Source organism: Hippocampus bargibanti, linkage group LG01, assembly GCF_051943395.1.
Source record: "Hippocampus bargibanti isolate YZ-2025 linkage group LG01, ASM5194339v1, whole genome shotgun sequence".
NCBI classification, from domain to species: Eukaryota; Metazoa; Chordata; class Actinopteri; order Syngnathiformes; family Syngnathidae; genus Hippocampus; species Hippocampus bargibanti.
In genome coordinates, this window is record NC_142734.1 from 25420668 (window position 1) to 25445581 (window position 24914).

Consider the following 24914-nt stretch of genomic DNA (forward strand, 5'->3'; position numbering starts at 1 on the left):
ATAGTGCGGTGTACCTGCACACCCAAGGACTGCGCCATGGCCGACCAGAGCTCGGACACAAACTGGGGGCCTCTGTCCAAAGTGATATCGGATGGCGTGCCGAAACGTGCGACCCAGGACAACAGAAATGCGCGAGCAATATCTGCCGAGGTCGTGGAGGACAGGGGGACTGCTTCCGGCCACCTAGTGGTTCGATCGACCATGGTGAGGAGATGTGTGCAACCCTGCGAAGGAGGGAGGGGCCCGACCAGATCCACATGGACGTGGTCAAATCTCCTGTCCGGAATTGGAAAAGTTTCCAGGTTTGCTCGGGTGTGCCTGTGGACTTTGGCGCGCTGACATGCCACGCATGCAGCTGCCCACTTCCTGACGTCCTTTCGTAACCCAGGCCAGACAAACTTGGCCCCAATAAGTTTGACTGACGCCCGGACGCCAGGGTGTGAGAGGGAATGAATAGAATTAAAAATTTGCCGACGCCACTCCTGCGGAACCACGGGACGAGTGCGACCCGTAGACACATCGCAGAGGAGAGCGGGACCCCCTTCACACAGTGCCACCTTCTCAAGTTTCAGGGCTGTGCCTGCTGCCTTGAGTTCGTGGATGTCCGGATCCTCAGATTGGGCGGTGGCCATCTCTGAAAAATCCACCCGGAGCTGGACTGGACACACAATCGCGCGTGACAAGCAATCGGCCACAGGGTTACATTTGCCGGCCACGTGCTGAATGTCTGTTGTGAATTCAGAAATGGCCGCCAAATGCCGTTGCTGTCGGGCCGACCACGGTTCAGTCACCTTTGACATGGCGAATGTGAGTGGTTTGTGATCCACATATGCGGTAAACCGGCGCCCCTCGAGGAGGAAACGAAAATGGCACGTTGCAAGATAGAGTGCTAACAACTCTCTGTCGAAAACACTGTACTTGCGTTCGTTATCTTGCAGTTTCCGACTGAAAAATGCAAGGGGCTGCCATTCGTTCTCCACAAGCTGCTCAACCACCGCCCCTACGGCAACATCAGACGCGTCGGTAGTCAAATTTACCTGTGCGGTTGAGATTGGGTGGACCAGAAGAGTTGCACCCGCAAGAGCTTCCTTGGCCCGTTGGAAGGATTGTGCTCGTTGCGGTGCCCACTCGACGGGGTCGTTAGCCTTCTTTTTTCTCAAGGCGCCGTAGAGGGGTTGTAGGAGGTCGGCTGCGTGAGGAAGAAACCGGTTGTAAAAATTGATCATTCCCAAAAACTCCTGCAGAGCCTTAACTGTGGCCGGGCGGGGGAAATCCACCACTGCTTGTACTTTGGCGGGTAAGGGGATGGCGCCCTGTGGAGAAATGCGATGCCCCAAGAAATCGATCTTGGACAGACCAAATTGGCACTTAACAGGGTTGACTATAAGGCCGTGCGAATCAAGGCGCTTGAAAACTTCGGTTAAGTGCGACAGGTGTTCCTCCGGTGAAGGGCTGGCCACAAGGATGTCGTCTAGATAGACAAATACAAAATCAAGACCTCGCAAGACTGAGTCCATCAGTCTTTGGAAGGTCTGTGCCGCCCCCTTCAGGCCAAAAGGCATGCGGAGAAATTCAAAGAGGCCAAAGGGGATATTCACCGCTGTTTTGGGCACATCCTCCGCCCGTACCGGCACCTGGTGATAACCGCGAACTAGATCTACTTTTGAAAAGATCACGGCGCCGGCCAAACGTGCGGAAAAATCTTGAATGTGCGGGATGGGGTAACGATCATGTGTGGTTATGTTATTCAGCCGACGAAAATCACCGCACGGCCGCCAAGAACCGTCACTTTTGGGCACCATGTGTAATGGTGAAGCCCACGGGCTGTTGGAACGCCTCACGATGCCCAAGCGCTCCATCGTCGCGAACTCCCCTTTCGCCATTGCCAATTTTGCCGCGTCGAGGCGACGAGCGCGGGCAAAAACTGGCGGGCCAACCGTGGGAATGAAATGCTCTACCCCGTGTTTAGTATCGGCATTGGAAAAGGCGGGTGTGGTTAACGACGGATAATCGGTCAGCAGGCATTCATAAACGTTACCCGATGTTAAATAATTTGCATGCGTTAATGCCCCGAGCCCTCCGGCCTCACACGGAAAAGTGGCGAAAGAGATGGCGTCAATCAAACGACGGTTGGCAATGTCCACAAGAAGTCCGTGAGCACATAAAAAATCGGCGCCAATTATGGGAACTGTGGTCGCGGCAACAATAAAGTTCCACTTGAATTCCCGTCCGTGGAAACGCACAGTCACCGACCTGGAACCAAAGTTAGCGATGGGCGAGCCGTTAGCTGCGCACAAGGCAGGCCCGCATCCACCTGCTATCTTGTCCGCAGCGGTGGGCGTCAGCAGGCTTACTTGTGCCCGCTGTCCACAAGGAAACGTCTTCCTGACGAGGAGTCCGTGACGAAAAGCAGCTCGCTTTCGTTGCTGGCGCCCACGGCTGCTACTGGGTGTTGGGCGTTGAAAATTCCCGCCGTCTCGTAGGAGCAGGGAGGTGCGCAGCGTCGAGCCTTGGCGCCAAACCGCTGATGGAAATAGCAGGTGGCTTTCCCGCGCCGCTTCTGCGATCCCACTGCGGCCACGACGGTCAGATCAATTTGCACGGCTAACCGCCGTATCGCCAGAAGCGCTCGATCTGCTTCTTCCGCCAAGCCACGATAGTCGCCGGTGGCTAGGCACGTCGAGTTAGCGAGCACGGCGCGCACTTCGGGTGGTAGCTGGCGAAGGAAAATGTGGGGGAAAAGGAATCCGCCATCATCCGCATTTAACAGCGACAGCATTTTGTCCATTAGATCCACTGCTGTTCCGTCGCTGAGTCCGGGAAGCGAAAGAAGTCTGTCTGCTCTCTCGGAGGCCGATTGCGTGAACCGTCGGAGCAGCCATTGTTTGAGCGCGTCGTACTTCCTGCATCGTGGAGGCGCGCGCAGAAGTTGCATCATGCGATGCGTTGTCGGTTGGTCGAGGGACGCCACGACCATGTAATATTTTAGGTCATCTGTCGTGACGCCTTGTAGGTGGAAAAGTGCTTCCACATGCTGGAACCACGAAGCCGGGTCGCTGTGCCAGAACTCGGGCAACTTCGCGGCGTAGGCGGCAGCTGCGAGTTTGGGCGCCGGTCGTGGCGACATGGCCGTAGAAGAAACATCTTCGTCCGTTGCCATGAACATTTCCATTGTCGGGGTCACCAGTGTAGCCGTTGAGGAATGAGCACACACGATGAATATGTGGAGACGTGTTTATTCCAACGGCTAACAAGTGGATCTAAACTGAACAGCAAAAGCAGTGCAATACATGCAACATGAACTGCCCCCTCCCCTGCACCTGCTGGGTGAGATGCCTGGTCCTAGTGCCTGCCACAGTATAATTTTAATGGTCCGGCCCACTTGACATCTACCGAGGCCATATGTGGCCCACGATGTGAAATGAGTTTGACACCCCTGGCATACAGTCTGCTTTCATGATCAGGACTTGTACTGACTCGATGGTCAGGTTTCAGATGGCAGCAGGGGTGGCCAATGGAGATGGTAAAAAAACGCTTTGTGAACATACGCCACTTTGGATCCCACTTCAGCTGCTGACTGATAGAAAGTTAAAAAGGAATTTAGTTGACAGGTTCGCAACGGTTTAATGAATTGGATGGCAAAGCCCATGTTGTTTTTGTTTTTTTACCAAGATGGCGGCGCGTGAACACGCAGCGGCTCCTCTCTATCCTGACAAATTGCCGTTTTCGTGTTTATTATGTTTGTCGAAGTCATTATAAGTGCCTTGCACGCTGCGTCCGAGAGGACAGTAATTTCATGTGTTCTGTATAATAATAATCTCATCTCATTTTCCGTATCACTTATTCCTCATTAGGGTCGCGGGGGTTGCTCGAGCCTATCTCAGCTGTCTTTGGGCACGAGGCGGGGGACACCCTGAATTGGTTGCCAGCCAATCGCAGGGCACACAAAGACGTACAACAGTCACTCTCACACTCACACCTCGGGACAATTTGGAGTATAATAATAATACATTTCATTTATAAGCGCCTTTCAAAACTCTCAAGGACACTTTACAGTCACAGGATATTTTTTCTGCGAGTGACCAGTGGGAGCCATACGCGGCAGCGTTCACTCAACCCGGAAGTAACGCAAATATAGGGAAAGCTAGCTAAAAGATAAAGTAATAATGACAATACATTTCATTTATAAGCGCCTTTCAAAACTCTCAAGGACACTTTACAGTCACAGGATATTTTTTCTGCGTGTGAGCAGCGGCAGCCACACGCACCAGCTGACTAAAGCTGACTTTGACTTTTGACGTCGCATTGTAATTTTTATTTTTTTTGATTGCACACACACCACTCCCCTTCCTTCATTTCCTGAACTTCTTTTCCTTCACTGACCACCTCTGTTTCAGATGTTTTTCATCTTCCCCACCCCCTCATGTCCCTTATTCCCATCTCTCTCTCTCTCTCTCTCTCTCTCTCTCTCTCTCTCTCTCTCTCTCTCTCTCTCTCTCTCTCTCTCTCTCTCTCTCTCTCTCTCTCTCTCTCTCTCTCTCTCTCTCTCTCTCTCTCTCTCTCTCTCTCTCTCTCTGTGCTTCTCTTGCGAGGCATTGTGGGTGGGAGAGGTACCAAACGCTTCTCTTCGCTCTCACATCCGGAGCGCCTTGTAGCATTTTTTGCCGCCCAGCCGAAGTTTGGTCACAAGTGGTTCTCCAGCCCCTCTCAGGTTTTGACATTCTTTTTCTTGATCGCTACTTTTTAAGCGGATCCAGCACGCCCGTGTCTGAATTGCTCTGTCTTTTTCTGTTCAGTGGTTTCCTGTCTCTGCTGGGTTTATGCTCCCCATAGCCCCTCCCCCTCTTCCAAAGTTGCTTGTCATAGAGTTGAGTTTAAAAGTTATCAAGCCTCCCTCAGCCTGTCTTCATAGGCTTCTTTGTCTAAGCTCTGCTCACGTATAAATGGTGGCTGGTATCACTATTTGTGTTTCTCCGAAAGGGTGAAATATTACATCTGGAAACTTGTTGTGGCCCTGAAGTCCATGTCAGGGAGAATGTACCACAAGTTATTTTCCAGCAATTGCGTTCGACATGTCTTCATTGATGAGAACTTTGATATTTCTTCTGTTCAGATAAAAATGGCGGTGTGGGGCAGTGAATTCTCAAATCTGAACAAAGTTTCTGAAGAAACTTCTCTTCAACCGAACACAAGTATTCAAAACATCTGTGTAAGCTTTCAGTCGTACAGGAGTGGTCCATCGAGGAAAAGGTTTTTTCAGCCGTCATCGGTACTTCTTTGAAGGTGTCGGACGTTTCGCTTCTTATCAAAGAAACTTCGTCAGCAAACTAAAGTCTTACTGGTAGTTTAGGCCCTATATATATGTCCCTACTGTCCAGACATGGCGGTGCCGGACTCTGCTATGATAGGTCCCTGCTCTCAGGTTGGGGGGAGCAGAGGACTACTCCCTGCAAGTTCACTGATTGTTCCTATTGTTCTGACTAACGACTGGCCTGATTGCGTTCTCTGTACGTGATATTCTGTGTTACCAACCAACGGAGCTAAGATGGTTTTTAAATATTTGGCTACATTGTATGTAGAGGAGTCAATGATACAAACAATGGGTCTGAGGGGGAACCCTTCTTTATGTATTTTTGGCAGGCCATAGATACATGGCGTGGCCTCCCCCGGGTATAATCTAAAATACATCTGTTTGTCTATATGTTTTCCTTTCTCTAGCTTTTGGAGACAGTCTATCATTTCTTTCTTGTATCTATTGGAAGGGTCCCTTTTTAGTTGCTCATAAGTGGAAGAATCACTGATTAACCTATTTATTTTGTCTTCATAATCCGATGTGTTGAGAAGCACTGTACACCTACCCTTGTCTGCTGGCAAAATAGTAATATTTTTATCTTTTTGTAGTTAACGCCTTTCTCTCTTCTAATGTTATATTGGACCGAGGTGGTTTGGCACTTCTAAGAAGGGTTGATATTTTAATGCGAAGATCATCTGCCTCTGCATAGGAAAGTTTGTTATATTTAATAGTCGATTCAGTAGCTGTGATGTAGTCTATTGTAGGTATTGTTTTAGGAGTTACTGAGAAATTTAAACCTTTAGTTAGTACCGGTTTAGGCAACATAGGATTAGAAATACTGATGAGGCGATACCGGTCGAAGTGGGGCAATCAGGCCAGTTGTTAGTCAGAACAATAAGAAGAATCAGTGGAGTTGCAGGGAGTAGTCCACTGCTCCCCCCAACCTGAGAGCAGGGATCTATCATAGCAGAATCCAGCACCGCCATGTCTGGACGGGAGGGATATATAAAGGGACTAAACTACCAGTAAGACTTTAGTTTGCTGACAAAGTTTCTTGGATAAGAAGCGAAATGTGCGACACCTTCAAAGAAGTACCGATGACGGCTGAAGAAACCTTTTCATCGACGAGTATTCAAAAACTTTGAACATTTCTCACTCTAATCTGGGTTAATTTGTGACCAGATGAAAATGATACAATATTGTCTTTGATTTCGAGCTGAAAAGTTGGAGCTTGAGGAGAGACGTTTTTGTGTTCGTTGTTGAGTGTGTCTGGCCAGTTGACAAGCTTGAGTGACATTTTGTTGCTTGTGTCTCAATCGAAATGCTCTCTCAGGTGCTGGAATATTCATACTTCTCCCTTCACTGTAGCAACCTGAGTATATTAAAGAAGCATCGGCCACCGGCTGCTCTGCCTTCCAAGAAAGAAAGCCAAGTCAATTGACAGCTGGTGAGTTGAGGCCCACGTCACAAATCCAGAGAGCACCAAACACCCACAAACAGAGCCTGCAGGGGAACGAAGGAGGAACAGAGTTGTCAGCGGGTTGCCGTCATCGGGAAAAGACGGCTATGGAGGCAGAGGCCAGCAGAGTTGTAGAGCAGCAGGAAGGAGTGCTTGACGGGGTGCCGAGCATTCCCCTCAATGACCTTAAGATGATTTTCCAGAAGGGAGAGGCAGACCAGGTGAGTCGCCGACACAAGAATTGGGAACGGACTACAAACAAACTGCGTCATGTACGGGTCAAAACAAGTCTGCCATTGGTTTGACACGGTCGTGCTTTGAGTCAATCAGTTCGCTTGATTTGAAAGAGTCTTGGAGGCATCACGCTCCTTATCTCATGGTATGCTCAACCCTCAGCTCACATTCAGGAAAGGGAGAAGTAGCAGTGGATCCAAAAGCGAGGTAATGGCAAGGAATGTGGTCCTTGGGGTAAACGTAGAGGTAGGTAGAGCAGGGAGACACACTAGTAAGCACAATCATCTGGCACCTGCTTGCAGATCAGCAGAGGTCTTATACCCAGGTGGTGGTCAGAGAGCCTCCTCTGGCCCAGCCTGATAATAAGAGGAAGTAAACCAAATCGCCAGAAGTGGATCATCAAAATAAATGAGGAAGTCAGAATACAAAAAGATAAGGAGATACATGCAACATCAAATCACAATAATAGCCTCATGTTCAACTAAAGAAAAGAGAAGCTTTATCAGTTCAACAATGGGAACTTGGATCATTTCAGCAGCAATAATTGATGCACACACAAAAAAAACAAAAAAATAATACACACAGCATACAAATATCAATACATAATACAAAATAATACAAATATAGAAAACACCCTGCACCAGAAACACATTAAAGAGAGAGAGAGGGGGAGAGAGAGGGAGAGAGAGAGAGGGAGAGAGAGAGCAGGAGAGAGAGAGGGCAGAGAGAGAGAGAGCAGAGAGTGAGAGATAGAGAGTGAGAGACAGACCGAGAGAGAGACAGACCGAGAGAGAGACAGACAGACAGAGAGACAGACAGACAGAGAGACAGACAGACAGAGAGACAGACAGAAACAGACCGAGACAGAGACAGATCGAGACAGAGTCAGAGACCGAGATACAGACAGAGACAGAGACCGAGACAGACAGAGACAGACAGAGACACAGAGACAGACCGACACAGAGACACAGAGACAGACAGAGACAGAGAGAGAGAGAGATACTTAAAAAAAAGTTGGTTCACAAATTCAACTTTCCGCACACACTCTCATCACATTGAAACATTTGTAAGCATTGTAATGTCATGAGAGGCTAGCTCTCAGCGGGACACGACAAGGAGCGCAATGGGCGACAGGTTTGAATACAAACAAAGGTTTTAATAAAGGTTTTCAGGGGGGAATTCACAAGTAACAAAGGCAAGAATAGTGTCTCTTTCAATATTTAAATCATAATAGTATCTTCTGAGGTGAAACTGAAGACGGAGTTCTTTTCAATGAGTTTCTAGGCCTCACCCCTCTGGACGTCTTCCTCATGTAGCCTAGCCACCTTTAGCAAGGTCCGAATCCAGTGTCCTGTCGTGTCGTGTCGTGTCGTGTGGTCCCAACTGGCAATGAGTTCCACGTGGCAATCAATTTCTCCACAGAGCACAGCAACAGCGCTTGTCTCCCCCGGGGCCCACACTCAGAGGCTCTCCGCCTTAAAAGCCTTGCCTGCCAATCAAGCCGTGATCAGCCGCAGGTGTGGTGTTTGAATTGGTGCCTTCCACCAGATGGGGCCAAAACTCTCTCTGGGTGAAGCCATCTTCGGGGGATGTATTTGCCCTCCAGAACTCAGCTTCTCGTGACACCACAGCACACTTCAAAGTTGTTGTCATATTTCAATTTAAAAAAAATGCTTCAAAGAATAACCTGTGATGCAGGAGGACCAAGAATGGGGAGATGGTTTACTGTGATGTTTATTCACAATAACATGTAAAAAGAATAAACAGAGAATTCCAACACGCGTGCTCGTTGGGTCACATGGCCACACATGAATGAATACAGTCAGTCGGTCCTTATTAGGTCAGTAGGTGAAAGGAAAGCATTCGAGCTTTTTGTGCGCATCATCATAAAGCATGTGATGCCCCTTGCACACGTCTTACTGCGTGATGAGCAAGCGTGGTGAGCGTCGAGTGAGCAAGTGTTCATGTCAATGGGCCATTTACCTTCAAGCGAGTATGTGCACCATCAAAAATCATAAAAAAAATCATTGGATCATACCATATTGTACAAGGATATTGGCCAAAATGTTAGAGTCATGTCTGTTTAGGGGCGAAACGTTTCCATTTTAAAGCAAGCTTGGGTTCAAACGCTCTTGATGTAACGCTTTGGAATGTTCCTCCTTTTTCCTTGTGTTATCTCTGGATCAGGAATGTCTCTGTATCGAGCGCCTTGCAGCCTGCTTAGACAGGACACGAGCGGCACTCGTCAGCCCAATTTCCAACCTGAGATTAAATGTCTCAGAATTCAAACCACAATTAAATCACAAGGCACAAGCATGGCAAATTAATCTGCAAAATTTTGAATATGCTCTTTTCTTTGGCAACAAAATCATGTGGGGAGAGGGAGGGGCCATGTTTGGATAAAGCACTGAAGCGAGATAGCTAAAGGTTTAGCCAAAAGTGGACGTCGGGGTGAGGTTTCAAGCGAGTGTGCGTGTGCGTGCGTGTGTGCATGCGTGCATCTGTTTGTGTGTGTTGTGGCTGAAGTGCTGGCTGGGTGTTTGCAGATGCAGTGATATCTCGGTTTAAGAACCCCTTGGCTTACGAACTTTTCGGTTTAAGAACGTTACATTTATGAAAATCAATGAATGATGTGTCGTTCGCGAACGAGCCCGTTCTTCTAACAACAGCCTACTGTTTTTGTCCTCTATTCCCCACCCCAGTCTTCGGTTAAAGCCACGTGATTGGTCAAGAATGCAGCAGTTAGGGGGGTTTAAACATTAAAGAGACAGGCAGACGACAGTGAGAGAGTTTCAACTTTGATAGTTCAAAGGCAGCGTGGAGACTGCAAGGATAAAATATCCCATCAATCAGGCTCCACAAACAACCCACACAAGCCATCTGTACACTTGATGCAGAACGCTATCAACCCAGCTAAACAGAACACAATTGATGAGGAACTAGATACAATTATCGCAGAGAAAGCACCTACAAGGGATCATTCCTCAAGATGGTGAAAGAAGAAGGTTACGTTCCTCATCAAGTGTTTAATGGTGATGAAACCGGCCACTCCATTCCATCAAGCCATCAACGACCATCACAAAGGTAAATAAAACGACTTTATCATACAGTACAGTTTATTTCTTTAATTATAATACCATAGCACATTTATTATACATAATGTATATTTTGTGTAGTTTTAAGTCTTAGAAAATTAGAAAGTAGAAAATTATGTTTTATTGGGACCTGGGAACGGAATATTCTCATTTTAATGGTTTCATATGGGAAATTATTTTTTGGGATACACACGTTTGGCCTTACACACTGTCTGGGAACCAATTAAGTTCGTAAGCCAAGGTATCACTGTACTGGAGGGATAGAAGAAGGAGAACACTCAAGTTGAATGATTCCGATTTGAATTTCGAGACATGAGTGCAGCATGCTTTGTCTCTCACTGATCAGACGACGCGACGCGTCTGCTGGCCTTTCTGAGCTCATTAAGCGGATTAGCACTCATGACAACAAAGACGCACGAGTCCAGCAACGGATTTTTGCTTTCTGGCTTGCATTTGATCAGATCTTATTTGGTTTTTCTTTGCAGGTGCCTCAAGACCAATCTAGTAGTGGAAACGGTGTCAATACAGGGAACATGGAACAGCTTCTGGAGGGTATGTACGCTGCCTGCACCAAACCGTATCGACCTGAATGCGTGGGACAGGGTCTGTTTGATACAGAACACGCGTACTTGAGAGTCGTAATGGCGACACTGTACATCTTTGAGACCGAACACGGCAAAACGTTGCAACTCACAATCACCAAATATTTTATTTTAAATTGATTAAAACATAAATAAATAAATAAATAAATAAATAAATAAATAAATAAATAAATATGCCATTATGGTATGTCAACGTGAGGTTGCAGAAAACACAAATGATGATTTTGTTTGGCTTGGTTCGTACCATCCATCAGAATATGTGTACAAATGTTTAGCATTATTTTCTGAAGTCAAATGACATGTTTTGCAAATGTTTATTCTCATGTTTATGGTTGAGAGGCTGAAATTCCCAGGTTTTACTTTAGCCAGCTGCCGAAGATGAAAGAATCCGGATTTAACAACAGCACAAATATGTCGTTCAACTTTAAAGGACAACCGATGCCTCCGGACAAGTTGTGTCCATAATTTGAAAAATCACTTCAAATGACTTCTACTGGGCGTATTTTACAAAGATTCCACGGCATTTCGCTATATTTTACGTTTTAAGACTCGCGCTGAATATTCAGGAAGTCTTCGAGTTGATGACGATGCGTGACGTCACGTCTAGAACGCCCCTGACCGAGAAAGCGACACACAATGCATTTTGGGTACTTTGTTTGGTCTGAAAACTTTGTGTTGATCCGTGTTGATGGCGGAATTAGAAGGAAAAAACATAAATAACGCGATTATGAATCGTGGTGTGTTGCACAAAGACTACTATTTGATACTAGTTGACACAAATTCCCAGCAGACAAATCAGCCCATTTCCAACGGAGCTTGGGCGCCATCTTGTGCATTTTCTGGGCACTACATTGGAGTCCAGACGCCTCAAAATTAGACGGAAGGACTTCTTTAATCTATTGCAAACATTTATGCTTTCCTCTTCAGAACTACTGTATTTGAATCATATTCATAACTGAATGAGTAACAAGAAAGCATCTTCTCCGAATCTGAAGCCATTGTTTTGATTCTCGAGCAAGGCAAGACGACCTGGCGTGACATCACAAACAAGGGGGCGGGACTTTCTGAAACTGAAACTTTCTGAGGTTATTTTGAAGTAGTTTTGAGACACTTTAAGTCATTTTTATTGGTGTTTTGCATTTGACTAAAAATATCAGCCTGCGTGTTTTGGGTACCGTATTTTCACGACCAAAGGGCGCACCGTGTGAAAAGGCGCGGTCTCATTTGTGTGTGCCATTTCTGTATTTAACATACACATTGGGTGCACCGGATGAAAGGACGCAAGTTTTATATACCGGTACATATCCTCTACTGCCATACGTACGTCCGCCTCACAACAACACACAGGCATACAAGTGTGCATATTTATCAAAACAGATCGGGAGCAAAACTGAGTTTGGTAGTGCTTTTTTATTAATTACAAAGTAAGAACATTTTGTAATCATCACTCAATAGGCGTCGGCATGGTAAAAACAAGCACATTACCAGTAACAGTCAGTCATCAAACCCATCAAAGTCCTCATCCTCTGTCTCAGAATCGAACAGCTGCGCTAAACCAACGTGGCAGGTTCGCTTTCCTCACGGTCAGTCACTTTCTGTGCCGTGCATCTCCTCGGAAATTATGCCGGCTTTTCCGAAAGCTCGAACCACCATGCCAGCAGACACGTTAGCCAAAGCATCCACAATCCATTGGCAAACTGTGGCGTAACATCCAGCCCTTTTCATTTGCCTTAATAATGACGCCTGCTGTAAATGTCTATTTAGGCAAAATCTTTCTTTTAAAAATCACCATCGGCGGGAGTTTGCCTTTTCGCCAGCTTTTCAGAATAATTCGCTGGACGTTGCTGCGCTGCCATAGTCCTGGCCCGGACGGAAAAATGGCACAGTTTCATAAAACGCCAGCACCAAGACGGACCTCCTTGGAAAGCCTTCAGTTTAAACTGAGCTTCATAACCATGTCTCTTTGCCATTTTCTGAGTTGTTAAAACAGCGATGTTCTGCATAAAGCACATACCTGATCTTGTATACACAAACCACGCCCACACATCCCCATTCATGTTCTCTACCACGTCCATCTAATACAGGGGTGTCAAAGTCATTTTTTGCCACGGGCCACATTGTAGTTATGGTTTCCTCTCGAGGGCCGTTATGAATTTGGGGAACCCATTAGAATGTTTAAATCCCTTCAAATATTACATATAGAGCACACAGCAAATTAATGAATAACTCGTTTTCAAATCTGAAGTCAAGAATACTGACTTTTATTATGGTTGACATCCAAAAATATGAAATTTTGGCTCAGATTTTAGGAATCATCATGGAATTTAACAAGTTTGATTTGCTTTCGCGGGCCGAAAAAAATGCTGTGGCGGGCCGGATTTGGCCCGCGGGCCTTCACTTTGACACCTGTGATCAAATACGTCCGCGGCCACCATCTAATACATCCGCACTACAGGGCGCGCCACACATTTTCAAAAAAATCTGAGACGTTTATATACGCCTTATGGTCGTGAAAATACGATACTTTAGATGCTATAAAACGTTTTTCTGATGTCAGTTAGGAAACAAAAAAATGCTGTCGGTTGTCCTTTAAGCTCACTGTCCAGTTTAATAATAATACATTTCATTTATAAGCGCCTTTCAAAACTCTCAAGTACACTTTACAGTCACAGGATATTTTTTCTGCGCGTGAGCAGCGGCATCCACACGCGCCAACTCAACGTAACATCTTCTTTTCCTCATGGCTTTTCCCTTCAGGGGTCACCACAGCGAATCAATGTCCTTCATCTATCCCGGTTTTGTGCATCTTCTTCTCTCACACCAGCTACCCTCATGTCCTCTTTGACCACATCCATAAACCTCCTCTTCGGTCTTCCTCTCGGTCTCCTGCCTGGCAATTCAAGGCTCAGCATCCTTCTCCCGATATAGATGGTCTCGGTTTAAGTCATTTTTATTGGTGTTTTGCATTTGACTAAAAATATCAGCCTGCGTGTTTTGGGTATTTTAGATGCTATAAAATGTTTTTTTCTGATGTCAGTTAGGAAACAAAAAACGGTGTCAGTTGTCCTTTAAACAACATACCGTAAAAGAAGTTATTTGCCCACTGGCACCCGCTAAGCAGTCCTAAAATACCACCCCGTGGAATCTGTGTAATTTTTTTAAGGCGAGTAGGTCAGAGCCAACATTCCATTGGACAATTTTTGAGTAGACATTCACATGTAGTGTCAGACTCAACAGTGCACTGGTCAGATTGTAACAAAAGAGGGAAACTGCCTGCAAGACAACGTTGGTCACAATTCTGCAGGTCAATCGTTTGATCACAAAACAAGGACGTGGAATAATGCAGCATCTCGCTATTGTGTCAGACGCAAGTCTTGCAGAGTCGACTCCACTCAGAGACAGGATGGCTCTCTACCACGCGGCAATCTCCAAGCAGGACGCCACCCTGGTCAACGTGAGTACTGGCCTTGTTAACCACACAAATAAATACATGAATACATAAAAATAAAAAATACATTGTGTCTTTGTGTTGTCATGTTATTTGCTATTTAGTTTTTTTTTTTTTTGCTCTTTTGACTTCAAGATGGCGCCGCAAGAGTGGTTGCCTTTCCAGCAGCTCATGTATTTTGTTTTTCTACTTTCATTCCTCTCATCACTTTGCTGCTGGGAAATGTAATTTCTCCACTGCGAGACAAATAAAGGTAAATCCAATACTATCCAAAAAAACTGATATTTTTTTATTGATCACTCTTAGAGCAATCTGGGAGAACCATTTGGTGGGAAACAGAAGGAGAATGTGCCACCCTTCTTCCTGGACATGGTGAGCTCAGCCTTCATGGAATTGTGATGAGGATCATGACCACATGATGTAAGTTGTTTTTGTTTTTACGCCAGAGTCCAGAAGCAGAGTTGCCAAACAACAGAAAAAGTTTGAATGCCGAGAACAATGGTAACATATTTCTACACTTCTAACATTGTGTTATTTAAAAAACTAATTTTAAACCAATCAATAAATAATGGGTCAACTGAACTTGAATGGGGCGGCCCGGTAGTTGAGTGGTTAGCACAACGGCTTCACAGTGCAGAGGTCGCCGGTTCGCGTCCCGGTCCGGCCTCCCTGTGTGGAGCTTGCATGTTCTCCCCGGACCCGCGTGGGTTTTCTCCGGGTCCTCCGGTTTCCTCTCACACTCCAAAAACATGCATTGCAGGCAGATTGACCACTCCAAATTGTCCCTAGGTGTGAGTGTGAGAGTGACTGTTGTATGTCTTTGTGTGCGCTGCGATTGGCTGGCAACCAATTCAGGGTGTCCCCCGCCTCGTGCCCGAAGACAGCTGAGATAGGCTCTAGCAACCCCCGCGACCCTAATGAGGAATAAGCGGTACGGAAAATGAGATGAGATGAACTTCAATGAAATGTTCATAAAAATGGCCAGTACAAAATGGTGTTTCAGTTTCACATGCAGGAAAAATCCCCTCCTTGAGCCGTCACCTTACCGTGGTGGAGGGGTTTGTGTGTCCATGATCCTAGGAGTATGGAGCCTCCAAGGAAACATCGAAGAAAAAAAAACTTTGCAAGATCTCGCAGAGTTTTGCATTCCCTCGCAAAACTTAGCATTCTCTCGCAATAGTTTGCATTCCCTCGCAAAGAATGCAAGATCTCGCAATTTTTTTTTTTATGCACGTTCATGTACTTCTGGTTCATCAGGGAATCAGGGAATGCAAACTATTGCGAGATCTCTCAAAGTTTTGCGAGAGAATGCAAAGATTTGTGAGATCTCGCAAAGTTTTTTTTCTTTCTTCGATGTCCTCTTGGGGGCTCCGTATAGGAGTAAGTTGTCTGGGGCTTTGTGCCCCTAGCAGGGTTGCCCATGGCATACAGGTCCTAGATGAGGGACCAGGAAAAGCACCGCCTTTGTGGACTGGTGCAAGGAGAATCACCTCCAGATCAACACTGGGAAAACCAAGGAGCTGGTTGTGGACTTCTGAAGGAAACAATCCTCACCTGCACCGTTGAACATCCAGTGTACGGACATAGAGAGGGTGACCTCCTACAAGTACCTGGGTGTTACTCTCAATAATAAACTGGACTGGACTGCAAACACGGATGCCCTAATCAAAAAGGGACAGTCATCTCTTCCTCCTCAGGAAACTGAGGTCTTTTGGGGTTCAGGAGTCACTCCTAAAGAGTTTCTATGACTCTGTGGTCGCTTCAGGCATCCAATATGGAATTGTCTGCTCGTCAGGCAGCATCACCACCCGGGACCGGAAAAGACTGGAGCGCCTGGTCAAGAGGGCCAGTTCTGTCCTGGGTTGCTCGCTGGACTCTCTGGAGGAGGCGGGCAACAGCTGGTCGCTTGCTAAACTAAAAGCTATGATGGACAGCCCCTCCCACCCTTTCCTGCCCACCCTGACAGCACTGGGTAGTTCCTTAAGCCAGAGACTATTACACCCGCGCTGCAAGAAGGAGAGGTATCGCCTTTGTTCCTACCGACTGCTGTCAGGCGTCTAAATAATCACATGTGAAAAAAAACAAAACAAAAACTGGAGTCTGTCAATATGTGTTATACCTTTTGTTTGATACTTGCACTATGTCCATTTTTTTATGATTTTGTTTTGCACATTTACAGTATACATCTCAGTCTGCTGACATTTTTACTATGGTTTGCTCAGCATCACGTAAGTCTGAGAAATTTAATCAATTTGTGTCAGGACAAGAAATCAGCATGGAGACTGATCACAATCCACTAAATGACTGTTCACTCCGTATACAGCGAATGATGATCAGGGTGCGACGCTAATTAATGAAGGTTGCATAACCCTGGAAAACTGATGTATACAGCTGACACGCTACCCAGAGCTGTTGACCCAAAAGAGCACTCAAAGGCGAAACTGTATGAAGAAGTCAAAGCATACATACATGATAACAAGTGCATTGCCAGTTGCAGATGCATAGATGGCGATTACACGGACAAAAAAACAGAGATGAGACACTGAAACAAATGAAGCCAATCATAAAAAATGGATGGCCCGAAGTGAAAAAAAAAATGTTCATCAGACGCAGCAGATTATAGGTACTATAGGATGGAGTTATCTGTCATGGACGACATCATGTACAAAGGCAGTAAGATTGTCATTCCACTTTGTGACTTTGTGAAATGAAACGCTCAAAAAGATTCATGAAGGGAATTGACTTGGAATTGAAAAGTGCAAAAAAAGAGCACGACAACTAAATTTCTGGGGTAGAATGAATCAAGACATCACAAATCAAGTGACAAGATGTACAATTTGCCTCAAATTTCAAGAAAATTAACCGGCAGAACCACGACACCCACACCAAGCATCAGAAAGACTATACCAGAAGGTGGGTGCTGACCTGTTTTCGTATCCAGGTAAAGATTATCTTTTGGTTACAGACTACTACTCCCTGTATCCAGAAGTTTGACGACTGTGTGCTACAACAGCAGAAGCATTGATAACGTGCATGAAGGCCATATTTGCAAGAAACAGGATTGCAAACCGTTTTTTTTTTTTAAACGGTCCACAATTCACCAATCAGAAGTTGAGAAAATGTGCAAAGGAGTGGGGCTTAAAACACATAACCTCAAGTCCACATTTTCCACAATCCAATGTCTTCGTGGAAAGTTCTTGTCAAGACTGTGAAACGGCTGATGTACAAGGCAACTGACAGTCGAACGGATTCCTACCAGTGCTTGCTGGTGTATCGAACAACACCAGCTACTCATGGGACACGTGCTGAGAGCCAACTTATCCATCCCGGAAAACCTGCTAAAGACAAAAGAAGGGGAGAAAGTGAGGAAGATCAAAGAACAACAGAAACAAAAACAGAAGTGCTAGCATGACAGAGGAACACAGAACATACCTGAACTACACACCAGTGACCAAGTAAGGTACAAAGACAAAACATACACAGAAAGGGACTGTTCTGTGTCAGGTCCAACCAACGTCAAACAACGTTCAGACAGAGGATGGTGCTGTTTTAAGTAGAAACCTTTGAGATCTTTTCAAAGAACCAGCCATAGCAAGTCAACAGAGACTGTTGGAACAGAGACTGTTGAAGGACTTCACAAAGCTGAGATTCTATTCATTGCACACCTCGAATTCCAGGACATGCTATCTGAAAATTGGAAAGTGAAACCACCTGAGAGACTGATTGAAGCCATGTAACGTGTTTTCCTAAGTGCTCATGTGGTAAAAAGATGAGGGAATGTTTCATGTGAATGTTTCAATTATTGTTGGAAAATTTTGATATACTTTATTCAAGTTTAAATTTGCTAATTACTGCACACAAAAAATACTGTGTGTTGCCATAATTAAATTCATTACATTTGTTAAAAGTTATGAGCGAATCGTATTTGCTTGTTTGACTAGTGATGCCTGGCTATAGACCAAAAGGAACATGCACTGCTTGCGAGTCAGTCGTATGAGGGTCTACGAGAGGCTCACATGTCAATTGCCTTCTCCCTGCGACCATGAACGCAGTCCTAATAAAGAACTTCAACTTTATCCAGAAGTTGTATCATTTACCAAACCTGCTTACATAAAGCAACTCACACACATTGTTGAACAACCGTGCACGCTTACACTCACACTTGGGGTCAACTTAGAGTACTTTATTAACCTGCCGGTTTGTCACTTTCTATTGGGGAGAACGTCAACAAAAGCACAGAATTGAGTGTCTGTCTAGAGTGATTTTTTTTAAACTCTGTTTGTTTATGCTTCCTCTTCTCTGGCAAAATGAGTTCTGTTTCCTGAAAAGGCAGAAAGAAAAGATGCTGGATCATGTTGAAATGTCAATGTGCTACCGCAGGTCCTGGTTCCAGCAACGCCGCTTGCTGCTCTACGACCAAAAGCCCACGGGTGAGTTGCTTGCACCTCAACGCATGCCGACACCCCACACTCCGCATTCCCATTCATTAGATATCTCGAGCAGGATTTCCGTCTGCCCGTTCGGGACCCGTGCGTCTCCTGTCACAAGACGGTGTATCCTCTGGAGAGACTGGTGGCCAATCGGCAGATCTTCCACAGTGCTTGCTTCCGCTGCTGGCACTGCAACACCAAACTGAGGTGAGTATGTATCGATTGGCAATATTAATGCTGAATATTTCTGCCCTTTTTTTAACTCAATGAATTTACTTACCTAGCTTTCACTTTTGCAAAACCAGAATGAATTAGAAAATAGCTGCAGGTACGCCACATCAAATCTCGACAGGGTGATGATTTCTACATCTTCAGTGCTACGGCATCCTGGCCTAATCTTGGCCATTACTTTGGGACAGTAATTCATGCCTATGTCACATTGCAGCTGGATTACTTCAATGCACTCTACTTTGGTTCAGCCAATCCTCCATGAAGCGTCTCCAGCTGCTCCAGAATGCTGCTGCTCGCCTATTGCTGGTACTCGTAACAGGGAACCCATAAATCCTACTCTGGTAGCCCTTCACTGGCCCCGATACATTTTAGAGTTCTCCGTTTATTTGCCTTCAAATCTTTAAATTGCCTGGCGCCACCTTAATAATAATAATAATAATAATAATAATAATAATAATAATAATAATAATAATAATAATAATAATAATACATTTCATTTCTAAGCGCCTTTTAAAACTATCAAAGACACTTCACATTCACTGGATTTTTTTTGTGCGGGTTGACATACCTGCCCAGCGCCTCAGGCCCGCGCACCAGACATGGTTGGAAGTACAAAGGACTAAGAGTAGGCTCAGAAGGAATCAAGTTTTTTTCGGTTGCTGGTCCTTCTGTTTGGGAGGATCTAAAGAGTTTGAATGTTTCTCTTTATTTGTAAGTTGGTAGTTGTCAGATCTCCCAGGCAAGTGACACGCAGATGTATCCCAGAGCTTGATCATGGAGTTGAGCAAGTCGTGCTGTGTAAGTATCAGGATTAGAAAGCCTTAAATAGTCCCACAATGGAGAAGTTTTCATATGTTCAGCTTTACGCTTTGGCAGAGAATTGGAAGCAGTCAACTTGAGACTGGGTTATAAGCAGATACTTGCAGTCTTTTGACATTGTCAAAAGTTTGCAGTCTGGTTTTAATAAGAATAATACATTTGATTTATGAGCACCTTTCAAAACACTCAAGGACACTTCACAGTCAGAGGATAGGCTTTTCTGTGGGTGAGCAACCTTTTACAGCACACACAATTTCCCAAAATATGTGACTCTCTTAAATTACCTCCACAACAACAACATGAAACATACCAGGAACATCACATGACAAAACCCAGAACATCACATAGCCATCGTTGGTCATGACTTGAGCTGTCAGTGATGTAATTTTCAATCAACAGAAAATGGCAAAATGGCCGCTCTCTGAATGGCATAAAAACAAAAAAAAGTCTAGATTTGGCAACTTGGTACATATCCGCGAAGGCTACATTCCTTGGAATGCCGTGTTTAGAGGAGTGGAGGCTGTCAAATATATTGTAAAGAAGATGTTTGACTTGAAGTCCCTGAATATCCACATGCGCAGTTTGACTAGAAACCACTTGCAAGTGGGTTTATTGCCTTGTTGTTGTGTGTCATGTGGAATCGATACAAATGGTTTTTCAGCATTTTTGGCCATTACATTCTAATTTTATATGGCCTATGTTGGATTTTAAATACCGTAATAATTGTAAACTTGGGGGGGGGGGGGGCGTCATAATAATTTGAACAGTTTTTAACACATAAAAGAATTTACAAATACAGTAAAGTCTCGTTATATCGATATTCAAGGGAGTCCGAAAAAATATCGATATAACCGGGACTATCGATATATCCGACCCTGTTTGCATGTAATTTTCTCCGTGCGTGCATAGAAATAGTATCGATATAACCGGAACTATCGATATATCCGATATCGATATAACGAGACTTTACTGTATCATTATATTGTCACACCATTGTCATTAAATAGTGAGTATAATCAGGAAAGGCATCAGACGTAAAAGCTTGGCCAAAACAAACATGTGAATCAAACCCCTGACACTGATTTGCTGTGGCAATGCCTTGAAGGGAAAAGCCGAAAGGAAAAGAAGAAGATTTGCACTGAGGCAGAAGACTGAAGCGTACGTTAAAGCTACAAACTGTTGGTCTTGTGTTCTCTTTTGCCATTTAGTTTGGTCAACTACGCCTCCCTGCACAACAATGTGTATTGTAAGCCGCACTTCTGTCAGCTCTTCAAGGCCAAGGGGAACTACGACGAGGGTTTCGGCCACCGGCCCCACAAGGAGTTGTGGGGGAGCAAAGGCGAGGTGGCTACCTCATCGACGCCGACGCATTTGCTGCAGATATCCGAGAGCCTCTCTTCCGTGGGTTCCAAGCCGGCCAGTCCCAGCATGACCCTTGCCAAGGTCAATGTCCTGACTGCCACCATGGAGGCTCTGGGACAAGGAACCCCGGACAAAAGCAGAAGGCTGTCGGATGCACGTAGGTTGAAAATCTCCTGGCCACCGCAACCGGAGTGTGACGGCAGCCGCGGCGGAGACACAACGCCAGCAGACTCCAGGTGCAAGCCCATCCGAGCCAAGTGGCCCCCGGGGGACGACGATGACGATGACTCTTCGACGCGTGAACAAGCCGATAAAGCGTCCTGCCTGCCGAGGAGCTCCTTGAAGGAGCGCTGTATGGCCTTTATGCTGACAGACCGAGCTGCCGCCACAGAGCCCATGGACCCTCCGAGCATGGAGCCACAGCCCAGTGGGTCGTTGCCAGACAACCACACGGCCACAGAGGACAGCTGTGGGGATGTCAATGATAGCTTTGGAGAGGAGGTTGATGACGTGTCAGAGAAGGATGACCCAGACATGTTGGAGAAAGGAGGGCGAGACGGATCTAAGCATCATGTCAACACTGAGGTCGGTGCTTTGGGTCAAGCGGAGGACAAAGAGGAGGCAGAAGAAATGGTGAAACCCAACCTTTATGCTCAAGAGGACAAAGTGAGGGTCAGCCGTTCAGCGCAGGACGCAGGCTTATGTCTAGGCCGAGAAGCTGCTAAACAAAAGCTGGCACAGCTCACCATGGAGGAAATGATCAAGCAAAATCGCTACTATGATGAGGAGGAGGGGGAGGAGGATTTCTGAATTTATCTCATTCACTTTCTCCTCCACTTGCCACCAAAGTCGCGACCATGTCTTGAATTGTGCCTCTTTTCTACAATCAAAGCCATTCCAAATGTTTGACCGTTTTAAAATGAAATGTAGTCTATTTTCTCTGAATTGTTTTTACATACCTCACCGTAAAGGCTCAAACTCCAATGTATTTCATCACCTTTTCTAATTTGAATTTGGATGTGGCTTACCATTGTAGCTCCTGCATTCCACGTTACAATGATAACATAAAGAAATCAAGCAAATCCTTTTTTTCCAATAGACATGAGTACAGTGATACCTCGGTTTACAAACTTTTTGGTTTACGAATGTTAAATTTATGAAAGTTTTACCTTGGCATACGAACTATTTTTCGGGATCCAAACGTAGCTGCCACAATGAGTGATGTGTCGTTCGTGAACGAGCCTGTTCCCCTATAAGAAAATGGCTTGTTTTAGTCCGTTATTCCCCGCCCCCAGTCTTCGGTTAAAGCCACTGATTGGTCAAGAACGCAGCATGAGGGGAGGTGGTTGTAACATTAAAGAGACATGCAGACGACAGAGAGAGTGACAAATTGGATAGAAAACCGTGAAATTTGGACTTGTTTCAACTTCAAAGGCAGAGTGTAGACTGCAAGGTTAAAATTCCCATCAATCAGGCTCCACAAATAACCCCCAAAAGCCGTCATTTCAATTTGAAATGAAAATACAAGCAAGGGAACCAGCTATTAATGATGTTTCTAGTGTGTCTGCTTGCATCTGTTGCAATATCACAACTTCCAAGATGTACAACCCAGAGCTCCTTGAGACACTTTATGCAAAAAGCTATCCATTCCATCAATGACCATCACAAAGGTAAATAAAACGACAGTTTATAATATCATAGCACATTTATGATACATAAAAGGTATATTCTTTGTAGTTTTAAGGCTTAGAAAATTAGAAAGTAGAAAGTTATGTTTTATGGGGACCTGGGAACAGATTATTCTCATTTTAATGGTTTCCTATGGGAAATTAATTTTTGGGATACACACTTTTCGCCTTACACACTCTGTCTGGGAACCAATTAAGTTCGTAAGCCAATGTATCACTGTATTTTGAAGGCACACTCTTCCCATTTGGTATTTTCCTGTTCGCCAAGACTGGAAACTAGGAATCCTATTCACTGTTTCTCAATCCATGTCTTCCTACTGAAATAAATTGAGTACAAAACATCTGAGTTGTTATTCCTCTGTGAAAGATGGCCAATTAAAAATGGTGGTGAGCATACGCCAACCTCCTGTATTTCAATGACATCAAAAAAGAATTTCTCCGGAAGCCCATCGTCTCGAAGTGAGTTGTCCAGTTAGGGCGATTGTGCATGCTAGCCTCAAATAAGCTATTGCACATTTCTTGTTTCTTTTTTTAAAGCATAATTACTATGAGGCGGGCAGTCAAGCAACGAAAAATCTGGCATATAAAGTAAGGAAGCAACAAGCAGAGAGGGTGGTTCATAAAATCAAGGACCCATATACCGGACAAATGAAATTTGACTTCAAGGCCATCCAAAGTTGCTTTGAAAGATATTATAAGGACCTCTATGCCCAAATGGTTCCGGATGATGAGGAAGCTCCCGAGGCTATGTTGGAATCACTCAACCTCCCAACAGTCTCGGGAGATGAAAATGACGTTCTCATGGCTGAGATGACTATAGGTGAACTACAGAAGGCTATTTCCCATCTAAAGCTAAATAAATGCCCAGGCACAGACGGCTTCCCCGCTGAATGGTATAAGACCTATTGCGACATCTTATCTCCAATATTATTGAGAACATTTAATTGGGTCCAAGCAAATGGAACCAACCTTCTTGGAGAGAGGCGAACATAGCTTTGATACCAAAAGATGGGAAGGACAAAACCGAATGTGCAAATTACCGCCCTATTAGTATCCTGAACCAAAACTACAAACTTTTTACGTCAATTCTAGCAAAGCGTCTCGAATCAATACTTCCAGAAATCATACATTTAGACCAGACTGGTTTTATTAGACAAAGACAGACAATGGATAATATTCGGAGAACTCTACACATTATTGCACATATAAAGGCACATGATTTAGAAGCCGTTTTGCTGGGATTAGATGCAGAAAAAGCTTTCGACTCTGTCAACTGGACATACTTAAACAATGTACTACGGAGAATTAAATTCAATGATAACTTCATAAGAACTATACGGGCTTTATATCATAGGCCAATCGCAAAAGTCAGAATAAATGGAGGATCAACTGAATTTTTCAGGTTAGAAAGGGGATGTCGACAGGGCTGCCCCATTTCCCCACTATTATTTGCCATTTTTATAGAACCTCTAAGTCAATGGATAAGACAAAAAGAAGAGATCGAGGGTATAACCATTGGACAAGACACCCACAAAGTAGCCCTATTCGCTGACGATGTATTAATATACAGTGAGACCTCAACTTACAAACACCTCAACTTACAAACTATTTGTCTTACAAACGTCAAATTTATGAAAATTAAGCCTTATAATAAGCACTATTTTCATAATACACACCCACCACGGCTGGCGGAGTGATCTTCGGCGGAAGCACACGACCGAACAGCACCAGAGGTTAAGTTACCAACAGTCCTTATGGAAGGTGACTCTGCTTCCATAAGCCATCAACGACCATCAAAAAGGTAAATAAAACTTTATTTTACAGCACAGTTTATTTCTTTAATTACAGTCGTCATGTAATGCGCCTCTCTTTCCAAACAGCAATTCCCTTTGACCTTCGACCTCCAAATGACCATCACAAATGGAAATAAAGTGACTTTATGATACAATTCAGTGTATTTCTTTCATTACAATACAATAGCACATTTATTATACATAGAATAATGTATGTTGTGTGTAGTTTTAAGGCTTATTTAGTTGAAAAGTATATTTTATAGAAACCCGGGAACGGATTATTCCCATTTTATTGGTTTCCTATGGGAATTTTTTTTGAGATACACACTTTTCGCCTTACACACTCTGTCTGGGAACCAATTAAGTTTGTAAGTTGAGGTCTCACTGTATTTGGGAAAACCATCTACCTCTCTCCAGGAACTGTTCTCAACCATCAGGGCCTACGGAGATTTCTCGGGAT

The 24914-nt window shown here is 44.8% G+C and overlaps 1 protein-coding gene across 2 annotated transcripts; it reads left to right on the forward strand.

The window, feature by feature from the left end:
• The first annotated feature begins 4585 nt into the window (after positions 1–4585).
• On the forward strand, positions 4586–23015 carry lima1a (LIM domain and actin binding 1a). 2 transcript variants are annotated; one of them, XM_089005047.1, is made up of 9 exons: positions 4586–4711; positions 6627–6973; positions 10567–10633; positions 14049–14137; positions 14438–14503; positions 14578–14632; positions 18512–18561; positions 18635–18768; positions 20820–23015. In XM_089005047.1, exons 2-9 carry the CDS (start codon positions 6860–6862, stop codon positions 21781–21783), a joined length of 1539 nt encoding a protein of 512 aa, XP_088861173.1. In that variant the 5' UTR covers positions 4586–4711; positions 6627–6859; the 3' UTR covers positions 21784–23015. The 2 variants fall into 2 exon arrangements, with proteins under 2 accessions (XP_088861173.1, XP_088861181.1); XM_089005055.1 differs by having other exon boundaries at positions 4594–4711; positions 6662–6973.
• Positions 23016–24914: the final 1899 nt, after the last annotated feature.